A 12,211-nucleotide genomic window follows, 5' to 3' on the forward strand; every position below is an offset into this window, starting at 1 on the left:
GGCGCGGGCCCCGCTGCCGTGGAGGTTCGCACTGCAGCAGCGGCTGCTGCCCGGAGTGCGGGGCAAGAGCTCGGTGCTGGTCCTGCTGGAGAATACCCTGCCTCTGCACCGGGGGAACTGGGAAAAATGAGGTGTGTGGAGTTTTATTTGTCTTTTTTGAAAAAAGCCGTTTTCCAGCTGCTCCTAGGTGGCCACAGCGCTGTTAACACCTTGGGCCTGCCCCGAAGCGAGCGGTTTCTTTACTTTTTAATATGTTTGGCTGATTGTCTTGCTTTTTTGGTCCTGCTGGAGAATACCCTGCCTCTGCACCGGGGGAACTGGGAAAAATGAGGTGTGTGGAGTTTTATTTGTCTTTTTTGAAAAAAGCCGTTTTCCAGCTGCTCCTAGGTGGCCACAGCGCTGTTAACACCTTGGGCCTGCCCCGAAGCGAGCGGTTTCTTTACTTTTTAATATGTTTGGCTGATTGTCTTGCTTTTTGTATGGATTGTTTATGCAATGCCCCGTCCAGAGTATGGAAATACTAATTTAATTTAGCTAGGCGGCTTGCCTCTGGGCATATGAACAGTTTTGTCGTGCCACAGATCCGTGAGGAAAATACGTGAACACCCAGGACATCTCTCCTCTGTCAGTGTGGGCAATATATGTTTTATCTGAAAAAAATGACTAACTGTGTAGGCAACAGTAGAGTGTTTTGAGCTGCAAAATTGGGAAAGTTTTAATTTGTCATTCAGTTAGGAATTAAAGCAAATATGTAAGACATCCAGATTTACTGAGGATTTCTAGTAAGTTCTCATTCATATCGCTCATAGTCATGGTGAAGGCTAACATGAAAAAGATGTCTAAAAGGACCGTGTTCAGTATATTTATGTTGTCTTAAAAGTGTTGTTGTTTTTTGATTTCTTACGTCTTTTGCATTCAAGTTTTTATCACAATGTAGTGTAATTATGGTCTTCTAAGGCACCTTTACAGAAAGCTCATGCATCCTGCCTTCTGTTCTGCAAAAATCCTGTACCTGTTGATCGTGTGTTAGGCTGGGTACCCAAAGAGGGAGGAGAGCTCCTGCCTGCTCTCTTCAGTCTCCGCTGTTCCGAGATTTTGGGGATTCTGTGTCATGGAGAGGAGCTATATAACCTTGTGTTCTGGTGCAAGGCTGCTCCTTGTCTTCTCCTGCCGTTCTTGGCCGTCTGTGGGAGCTGTTCCAAACCTGGTGCTGCAGGGACATCCTTACTCCAACCTATAGTGAGATGCAGATATAAAGAAGTAGGAAATTTTTCCTATTATGAGAGTGGATTTTTGTCACTAATATTGACATTTTCCATGATACTCAGGCAGCAAAGAAATAATTTCCATATATTATGCCCCATTGAGATGAAAATATAATTCCTTTTGAAGCTTTACCGTAGGGATACCAAATATTTAATAGCCATGTTAGTATAGGTTGTGTTGAGGAATGGTTTGTGGAGGAAAAAATAATGCTTGTCAGACACATTTAAAGGAAGACAGAGGATAAAAAAATGGAACCAAACCAGCCTTCAGGGAAATCAGTTCTTTCTGAATACAAAATAGATACCTCCAAACTACTGGAAGGAGGTTAAATATCAGTAGTGCCAGAACTTGTTGACACAGCATAAATTTGTTTAACGTTAATATTATATAATTTTAGACTGATCCCCTACTTGGTGGCACCGAGTCTAATTATTTCCTTGTTTACTCTTGGTATAGGGATTTCACAACTATAACTATGACAAGTAACAGCTACCACATGGGAATTCTTCCTGAACACATCCACTCTTCTTGCAGTGAGTGACATGTTCCAACTGAGAGCTGCAGTTGTACTTGCTTTGTGCTGGCAGGCCACTGCTGCTGGACAGGGAATTTAGATGGAGCTCTAAGTCCTTCTGGTAACTTAGTCTTGCACTAAGCTTTTTTGGAAAGCAGTTTGATTTTTTATTCCGTGGCTGTAGCTGTAATTGCAGTGCAGCCAGGAGAGCACAGTTCGGTTGGTTGTCGACTAGGTGGCAGCATGGTGTTTGAAACGGACACAAACTGCTTTTGGGTTCTCTAAAACACCTCTAGTTTTATTCTGTGCCTGTAAAATTTGGGTAAACCTGGCTTCTGTTAATCTCTTGAACACTTAGTATCTCTATACTAATAGCTGGAAGGATGCTGACTAAATATTGAAAAATACTAGGATTGAAAGGCTAGGGAGAAGAACTTAATCCCTCATACAAACATGTTGTAAGGAGAAAACAGTTTACAGTCTTAATCAGAGTGTTGCTGTCTATGGTTTCCTCTTTTAATTTGAGGTGAAATGAGTTAAGGTATCTTTTTCTAGTTTATTAGTAATATTGTACTTGTGGTTGAAAAGATCTTAGTTATTATTTACGGTCTTACCATAGTATTGTCCTATGAAAGACAAATACAGTATAATATGTAATTATTTTTGATTACAGAAAGTAAGGATCCTGATAATAGATCTGTGTTAGCCCTACTAACCAACTTATATGATATAAAAATTTTAAACACCTGTTTTTGGAACATGCTGGCTAGCTTGTGTAAAATTATATGTTTTCATCAAAAGAATTCAGATTACTGAAGGAAACCTCTTGCACTGGGGTGGGAAAATGCAGATCTCAAGCAATGCAGTACTGGGGCAAGCAGGTCCAGTCTTTTTAATTTCATCCAGAATTCAACAGGTAGCTAATACAGACTTTTGAGTAACTGAAAAAATTCTTTAAAAAGTCACCCTTCAAGTTACATTTGCTATAGCTCTGTACTTGGTGGGATTAATCTTTACTGCATTATGATCTCAGAAGCTGATTCGGAGCAGTGCAGTAATTGCTTGGAACCCCTATTATCGCATCAACATGAAGTATTGCAGACTGAATAAAAAAAGGCTCTCAGAGGGACTTTCCCATATGCTTTCTGGGTCATCAGTTTGGTCTTCTCAGGAATGTGTTGTTCAGCTTTCCTTTTTTGTTGTTTTTTTTTTCATTCACATGTCAAAACAGAACTGGAAATGTGAAGAAGAAAAAAAAGGAAAATAAAAGTAAAAAATCCACTTAAAAGCTTCTAGGAAATTGCGAAAAGCAAAACAAGCAACCAAGACCCACTGCTTCTTGACAAAGAAAACCTAAGGGTTCTAGCAGCTGAGAGTTCTTTGTTTAATGCTTTTTCCACAATTCTGTTAAAATCTGAGACTTTGGAAAGCATTATGTCATCAAGCAGATTGTTTCAGATTACTGCTATCTAATGATGGTTTTGTCAGCAAAGACTCTAAAGCAGGTTTTTAAGGACAATTGTTCTGCTCTCTTATGGGGATAGTGTTGGTCTCCCACCCCAAAAGGACACAATACTTTCCTAGGCTTTGACAAAGGTAACTTCAGAACAAGTGTACAGCTTCCACACTTAAAATCTTTACACTTATCTAAAAGTTAAACAAATGCCATTGATTTTCGGTCAGAAACTGCTAGTACCAGAGATAAGGAGAGTTTGATGTGACTAGGACTGCTTTATCTTTGGAAAACAAGAAGCACTAGCATGTTCACAAATCTTTTCCTTGGGTAAGCTGTGCTGAATTGTAGGATATCTATTATACAGAATAAATCTGTTATTTTAAGCCTTCAGCTGCTAGAGTGGCAAAAAACCATAATCTTTATTTTCTTTACTAACAGCCTTTGACTCTGTTTCAGAATTTCTGTCATGAGTCCTCTGGATGTTTCTGTCCTGTGATGCTAAGGTAAGCTAATAAAAATATAAACTCAAAATATAGGAAAGAACATGGAAAAGGGTATATTGAGCAACTTATTGAGAGTAGGTACAGAAAAATATTATTAATCCACCAGTAAAAGTTTGGAGAATGTTCTCCAGAAAAGCCCTGAACAGTCTGGTTCCAGCACTCTCTGAAGGTGTATTGTCCACACTTAAATTGCGCACTGGTGGTAATGTTGTACTTGACTCTTACAGGATAAAAAGCAACCCACAATCCAAATTTGTGCTCTGGGCTAATTTAAAAATCCTCTAGTTGCAAGGTCAAGGAAGAGAATTACTGTTCACTTTAATTCACTAGAAGAGAGTTTTAACTGGATTCTTGTTTGTTGTTGATGAGACTTTGAGGTAGAAGGACCTTTTGCACGACCTGGGACAGGTGTTCTTACGTTGTGTGGGCTTATATAATATATGAATAAAAGAAGACTCTATGGAACTTTGGTATAAAACAGTATTTATAATAAAATGAGTATAAGGCAGTTCTTTAAAATAAGAACTTTGCATTGACAGTGTTACCTGATTTACTGTAAAATTTTTAAAAATCCTATAATCTTCTGCATTCAAAAACCACAAGTCTGCCTCATCCCTCCTTCAAATGATTTTTGATTTTATATGATCTGACTACAAAAATACAAATATTAGATTTTTATTTTCTTCTGGTTTTGTGTCTTTTTAAAGAGTCCACATCTTGATGTTCTAGTTTAGGAAGACCATAATTGTTTGTAAATGAACACCACAACACCGGTGTATTGATCTTGGCTGTTAGAACAAACTGTCTTATAAGATTGGCAATCCATTTTTGAAAACTTGAGAAGTTTGGGGATTTTTTGAAAAGTGATTAACTTCTAAAGTTTTTGAGAACTGTGAAGGAAGTATTTTTTTTTGTCTTGTATGATGTTATAATGATTTGTAGATCATCATAATTGCAGATAAGTAAATACAGTGATATTTTTAATAAAAACCATAGAGCAGCATCTTTAAAATACAAGTTGCATGGCAGATGCCCTTTTAGGAAGGAAGAATTTTTGTTAAATAGCCCCCTGTTGTATACAGAGATTAATTTCTGGAATTACTAGAGGTATCGCTGCCTTTCCCAGCACCTGCATTCTTGTGAAGGGTTTAGATTGTTTGCTTTGATTTGTACGTGTGAATGGAGCCACTCTCAACTAAAACCTGAAAGAACTGGCCAAAGACACGACCTCAAAGGAAACAAAGCAGAGAATTAACTCAGCACAGCTCACTGAAGAGGGTGTGTTCCTCATTACACCACTTTTAGCCCTCTGGACCCTGAAAGCAGCTCCTGGCGTGGTGGCTCTTCCACAGCTCAGAAGATTTGTACTTCTGGAGCTGTACAGATGGACAAATTTGGGTGGGCAAATCCAGTGAGCTGGTTGGGTTTGAGTGTTGTCTGGTGTGCACAAATTTCTGTTTTTCTAACAAAGATGGTATAATTCTTGTAGGACGATGTGGGATGGAGGAGAAAATGAAAAATAACATTTGTCTATAAATCCCTAAATTGAAAAATCAAGTAAGGCAAGATCAAACATATCTGCATACAGTATTTTTCAGCCTGTAAAAGTTTAAAGATAAATAACCCTACCTACAGAAAATCTCTGGATCTAAAGTAGAAAAAAAGCTCACCAATTGTGATAGGGATAAAGCTGCCTTAAAAAATTATTATTTTAAATCAAATTGAGCCCAAAAAATTAAAGACCTAGTAAAATACATGTTAAGCCACCTAAACCTTTACATACAGGTTCTTAGCAATGGTTCTTCAAAAATCTATCTTATTCTAGACATCTTTTCTGTAGCTGTCTTTACAGAGGCCATGCACCCAGTTGTCTTACTGTCCACATTTTATGGCACTGTGTGCCAGTAGGTTTTCTTATTATTCAGGAATCCCACCTGGCTCATGTGAGGCAAACATGATGCGTGGAATCTGGAAAATGATGAACATCTGATTTGTTTTCCTAGTGCTTTCAGGTGAGCTCTTCCTAGCAGAATCATGGAGTCTGGGCTTTTATGCTCCTTTTGTACAGCTGGCTACTTGTTTTCTAGTTCCTAAACTTACATGTGAGCTATAACTTCAGAAAATTATAACAAAACTTAAGGATTTATCTAGTTTTTATTTTTTTTGATATAACAATGGATTCTAGACAAATCTGCTTTTAGTTCTCTCCAATACACGAAGATGTTTGAACTGTATCAAAAAGACATTTCCTTGAAAAATGAAAATGTATGTAAGACTTACTATTTTGTTTTTTATCAAACAGGCAGAGCCACTAAATGTATTTCAGTCTTTCATGATCATAAAGGGAACCTTATCCTGTGTAGGGGGATTATTTGTTTATTTATAATACTTAGGATGTCTTGTATAAAATTCAGTCATACTGTGCCATTTTTGTGTATAAATATTTTAAAAATAATTTTACTTAAAAGCAAACAGTATTTTATAGTCTTCAGTTTAACATGACAAAAATCCAGAGCATACGTGTTATGCTGTAATCTGACTTGATGGTTCCACAGCAGCACTAACATCTTGACCATAGAGTAACTCAGCATATTTAGATTTAAATTCTGGCTCTTGACAGGACACAACTGTGTATATGGGTGTATTGTGTGCCCTGTGTACCTGGATGAATTCATTTCAGTTGCTAAACTTTTGTACTGTTTTTCACAAATAGTCCTAGAAATTTTTCTTACAGCTAAAATGTCGGCTTTAGTGGGCTGCATCCAAAATTCAGAGGTGATAGTGTTGATTCTTACAACTTGTGTATCTGCCTCTGGTGGGGACAGGCACGTTTTTATGGCCATCCCTTTGATAAGAAGTTACTAGACTTAAGCAGGTAAAGTTTGTCCATTAATATTTTCATTCCTGTGTTTCACTAAGCACAGAATTTAATACTTATGCTTCAGTGTAATTTTTCTGGAGGCAGCATTTGCAAACATCTTAGGTTATGTTGGGGCAGATGTTTTGTCTCCTTGTGTGTAGGTAAGTACTGATAAACAAATAAAATAATTATTATTTATTAAGGTAGATACAGCCTTAAAAAGTGGTCCAGCCTCTACTGAAATGCCATAAATTACCCTGTTTCTAAAAAGAAACTGAGGGTGTTGCAAAAATGTACCTGAAGGGGGTTTTGTAGAGAAATACTATCAAATTCTGCACACATGCAATATTGGAATGTGTTAAGTTAAATAGTAGGGGGAAGATATTTCCAAGCAGTTTTTGTAAGATATTGCTCTTGGTCGCACTTCTGGCGTTTGAATGTTTTAGTTAATATCAAACCCTGCAGTTGTTATTGTGGTAAAGTGATAGTGTGAAATTGATGCTGTTATACTATAACAATAAGGACGTGACTCATGTATTTTATGTACACATGCATTCAACTGTAGTGACAAATGGCTTCATGCTGTGTGATTAAATGCATATTAGCATTTGCCCTAGGCATTTGATTATTACCATCTTTACTTCATTACATTACCACACTGTATGGCCATATAATTTATAAGATAATACAGACATCACTTTGTTGCTGATAGGAATTATTCTGTTTTATGGATGGTGTCCTTTAATTTTGCCTTTCATGGATTATAAAATTGGTTAATATCTGCTGAAGTGAATCACTGGAGAAGCAAATAAAGATGTTGGCCTCAGGTCACAGTGTCATTTGTGATACTGGCAAAATCTTACAGCCTCATTTATCCCTGTACATGATTGATAACACCATGGGTTAAATGGAGAAAGCTTTGCTTCCATTAAAGGATCATCATGAATGAAGACCTCCCACTTAAAAGTCAGGCATGATGAGAAGACAAGAGACTATCTACAGGTCAAATTAAATAACTTAAATAATTTAAGTGGAATGACAGTGTAATTTGTTCATTCTGTGTTATTACCCTGACCCCTATCAGGCTTATAGGCTAACTTACTTTCTAGTGCAGGGTATTTAAGATGTAATTTTTAATAAGTGCTTTTCAAAGATATAAAGCCCTTTATGGCACTTAAAATTGTGTTAAAATGGATTTTTTAACGTGCTTTTTAAAAATCAATTTTTGTCCTTATTTTGTTAAATGTAAAGCGAGTGCGAGTAATAGGAAAGGAAACATAGTAAATGCTTCAAAATAAGAACTTCAGTCTTTCACTTTTAAAATGTTATCACATGTATGCTTTAGATTTTTTAAAAAGTATTTTCTAGGTATTCTGAGAAATATCAGTTGCTAAAGTAAAAATGCATCTATTTGGAAATACCTTTAATTGCACAAGAATTTTTTTTGTATTTTCTGTGGTGAAGGGCATTTATTATGTATCTTTGCAGTAGCTCTAGATTGTTGTATTAATGTGTGATACCAAAAGTAGGTATTTTATTAATATGTAGATAATTTAAATTATTTTTAAACTTCATGATTATATTTTGTATATTTTTGTTTCTAGTCAAGCCCAGTGTAAACTCGTTGGAAGGTACTGAGTTTTTTCATCTCTCAGAGGTGGAAGAGACCGCAGGGGTGTGTGGCACTGAATTCTGAGGAGGGCAGGAGGAATGTGTGTAACACCCCCGAACCTTGCAGGTTTCAGCAGCAGGCTGTGAAGCATTTTGTGGCAGTCTTGGCAAAGCAGTCTTGAGTACGAATTGCCCATGAGAAAACAGTACTGTCACAATGAAGGGATGGGTGAAGACTCAATGAGATTCACTCACCAAAGCGTTTGTCTGTACTCACCGAATTAGGGAGGTGAACTCTTGTTTGTCAAGTGCTCCTGCTGAGATCACTGAGCTGAGAGAAAGCTGTGGATGCCTGAGGCCCCTCTTCTTCTGTTCCTTGGAGTATAGCATTAGTTTGAAAATATCCCCTTGAGAAAATAATTCTCAGATTGCTTCTGTGATGGAAAAGAAAATCACAAGCCCCAGTGTGTAGCAGTTAATGTACATTCTTCTACTGGTTGACCTGAACAGAAGTCATTTCATAACTGAAATGCACTTCTTTAAGTGCACCTGTCTTGTAGGATGAATCCTTTTTCTGAGTCAAGTTTTTCACAAGCACTCTTATTTTTTCCCTTACTAACACAAGCTTCCAGACTTCTTCATTTGATAACTGTACAGTCTTGTAGAAATTCATCACTGTAGGATTCCTCCAACTCCAAACCTGGAACGCTAGCTGACAGCAATAGAATTAGACCACGTGTCATGTTTTAACATTATGTTTGTAAAAATCCTACCCTTAGCATGATGAAAAGTGAAATCAAGTGGCTCTGTGCCTAATTTATTGTGCATAATATTGGCATTTTAGATTTTTAGTTATGGTCATCTCCCAATACTTGATATCAGATGTTTGTGGTAGTTCTTCATGTAGTGGTACAACAAGTATCGGTAAGGAAACAATTTTGAAAACCTGAGTGAAAGAAACAAAATATTTTAATGTGCTTTTGTGAGAATCGGACTTCATTTATTCTAAGTTCTTTGGCTAAAATATAAGTAGTGGGCTTTTATCCTAATGTACTACTTAAAAAAAAACCCAAACAGCTTCAATCTAAAATGTCTGTAGGTTGCCTGCACAATGCCTGATTCATGTTGGCACATTGACACAATGGATTTGTTGCCTGAAGTGCTGCATGTTTGTACATGGTTCTTATTCCGGCTTTATTTGCTACCTCTTCAGAAGTCCTTCAAACATACACATTTTGACACTGTCAAAGAATTTATATCCTTCATATTGAACAGCTCAGTATTAGTCATATGTTTTAAAATGAAAGACAAAAATGAGCCTGATTTTTTTGGTTTTAGCAAAAGCATTGTTTTACTAACAGATTAACTTTTGTGGTGGGGCAGCTAAGCAAGGAGTCAATCTATTATCCGTGACCAAGCAGCTTAAATGTGATCTGTGTTAGGGTTTTATTTAGACAACAGAAGAAAAAGTGGTGAGCCCTGATTTGTAGTTGTTATGGCCCCATGATACAGACCAGGTCTCTGCTCTTTCTGCAGGAATTCCTTCCTAGAGGTTCTGTGGCAGCAGCCAGGTCAGTCATAACTCCTGTGCTCTACCCCTGCCTCCGTAATTCTTAGCGCAGAAACACACGAGGGGTGTCTCTGGCAGGGATAGCATCGGGTGTTCTAGTGCACTGCTGAAAATTCAGTCTCAAGGATTAAAAAGATATAATTTGGGAAAAACAGATGAAACACGTACAGTTGTTATGTTTTTGTGAATAAAATGCTGAGTGTTGAAGTCACCTCTGGTGTTGCTAACAAACCTGCTTTGTCCTTACAGAGACACCTGGGTCTCCTGTTAGCATAACTCCTTGCTTGACAACAGTTGATGTAGCTAGCTTAGAGTACAACATCTTGATACAGGATCTTGTCGGAAGAGAATCAGAGTTTTCTTGTTAAAATTCAGAAGCAGACACTGCAAAAATTACCTTAAGTCCCTAATTTCAGTCTAAAGATGTCTTTTAAAATTGAGCCTGTCCTGTGATCTTTGACATCTTAAATGTAGACAGCAACTTTTTCATGGCACAATGTACTCATTGCAGCACCTTCATGTGAGTACAGGGCAGTAACTCTGGGAAAAAAACTCTGCTTCTGTAGAGCTTCTGTCTGCTCATCGAGCTTTTGCTTAAAATTAAAACCAGGCCAACAATAAAGAGGAGAAGCAAAGGAATATTGTGAATTACTGATATCTGTTTGGTTTTTTCTACAGTATTGCACATTACTTTAAAATGAAAATATTGGTAATTGCATAGTATCTATAAGTAGTAATTTCACTCTTTGCAAAAAGAATCTGCCTCCATATTTGCAGGTTTTGCAGTTTGAGTATTCTCTTACAGATAAACTGGAGAGGAAATGCCTGTTTTTATTTTGCAGAAAGAAGCTCAAAGAATGGATGAAGACTTTAAAGCACAGGCACTTGACTCTACTCTTCCAAGTCCATCAGAGACTTTACTTTCCATTCGATTGTTAGACTTTAAAACAAGTTTATTGGAGGCAATAGAAGAACTTCGTATAAGAAGGGTAAATTTTTTTATATTGGATTTAGTCTTTGTCTTGTTTCTGTCTCTCTGTTGGTAATCATAGAAAATGCTGCATAAGTGTCGCTAAACCTCATGTTGAATTTTAAGTGATTCACCAACCAGGGTTTTATTTAAAAATATAATGGGTTTAGGTATTGTGTGTATTACAAATTTCCCTGTAGAGAGCACAAAGGCTACAGGGTTGTATGGGAATGAATTTGGTTTTTCTGTAACAATGTAAGAAGTTGTTAGAGTTGATAATCAGACTATTGAGAAAATGATCTACATTAAATTATTGTCTTTCATTATTCTTTAAGAGCAGCCTTTGATACAAAATGAAAAGGAACAATCCAAATATGCCAAGTCCCTAAGTCTTTCTCATTTCATAATTGATTTGCCATTTGCCAGAAAAGTGGTGATTTTGGCTGTTATCTTCTGCCTTCAGAATTACCTATGAGGGCAAAGAGCTACAGTGATAACCAAATACACTTTATTTCACCATTTTTACATTGTTAAACTATTAAGCTAGAGCCCTACAACAATAGTGTATTGAGGATTGGGGGTGGGGGGGTTGTTTTTGAAATGAGTTGAATCATCTTGTAGTAGTACCAAGGTAAAATTGGTTCTGTGCTGGGAAAGGCAGCTCTGTTTTCTTGTGGTTAATTTTTCACTTGTATTTTTCTGTGGTTACTTTTTCAATTGTGTGTGTGTAAACATTTTTTTCTATTTCTCCCCTTAGTGTTTCAGAACTGTTGTGTATATTGAAAGACCTAAAGTGTATTTTTCTTCATCTGATGATTTTGACCTGTTCAAAAGATGTGTATTATTACTTTTAAAATATTAGTATTGATGACATGCTTGATTTATGCTTATTTTGATCTAAGTGAAATGCTATAATCCTCTCTTTAAAAGCCATAAACAAAAGAATGACTGCCATTAAAAAAAAAAAAGAAGAGACAGGCTGCATGATGGTACTTTATTGGGGCAGTACTGTTAAAGCCCCAATGGCGTGATCCCCAGACCTGTGTTACATGTTTATTCTAGTCAAAGTATTTCAGTATTAAAAGTAAAGACTGAATAATTTAACTTTTATTATAATAATCAGAGTGTACTTTTCTTTATAAGACCGCTTAGCTGAATTTACATTGTTAACCTATTATTGCACTTTTAATGCACTTGGTCAGAGCCTAAAGTGTTCATAGAGTGCCATGGAATTTCATCTTTTGGCATTTTTCTTTGGGTTTTTATGCCTGTTTTGTGTCTGCTGTACTACAAGAGTTTGTGACTGTGATTTTGTAAAAGTTGCCTCAGAAGGTTGAGTAATTTTTTGCCTTAAAGTTCGTCTTAGTTTCAAAATTGATGCAAATGCTAAGAGCCAATTTCACAGTTAAGACATGGTCCTAAGTTTCTAAAATAGCTTTGCTTTCCTACCCTAAAAAAAAA

At 36.7% G+C, this 12,211-nt stretch overlaps 1 protein-coding gene across 4 annotated transcripts in view; it reads left to right on the forward strand.

Annotated features, from left to right (window-relative positions):
* The first annotated feature begins 22 nt into the window (after window positions 1-22).
* The window catches only part of CCDC73 (coiled-coil domain containing 73), a 58,308-nt gene continuing 46,119 nt past the window's right edge, over window positions 23-12,211 (forward strand). For 3 of the 4 annotated variants that reach the window (XM_008644102.2, XM_017726356.1, XM_017726357.1), the window contains exons 1-3: window positions 275-331; window positions 3,693-3,739; window positions 10,623-10,769. In XM_008644102.2, the coding sequence (XP_008642324.2) occupies window positions 3,716-3,739; window positions 10,623-10,769 (171 nt within the window). In that variant the 5' untranslated portion in view covers window positions 275-331; window positions 3,693-3,715. Of the gene's footprint in view, window positions 132-274; window positions 332-3,692; window positions 3,740-10,622; window positions 10,770-12,211 lie in introns of those variants that run through there. The other variant, XM_017726355.1, reaches the window with a different exon arrangement.

The sequence above is a fragment of the Corvus brachyrhynchos genome, unplaced genomic scaffold, assembly GCF_000691975.1.
Source record: "Corvus brachyrhynchos isolate BGI_N302 unplaced genomic scaffold, ASM69197v1 scaffold281, whole genome shotgun sequence".
In the NCBI taxonomy this organism is placed as follows: Eukaryota; Metazoa; Chordata; class Aves; order Passeriformes; family Corvidae; genus Corvus; species Corvus brachyrhynchos.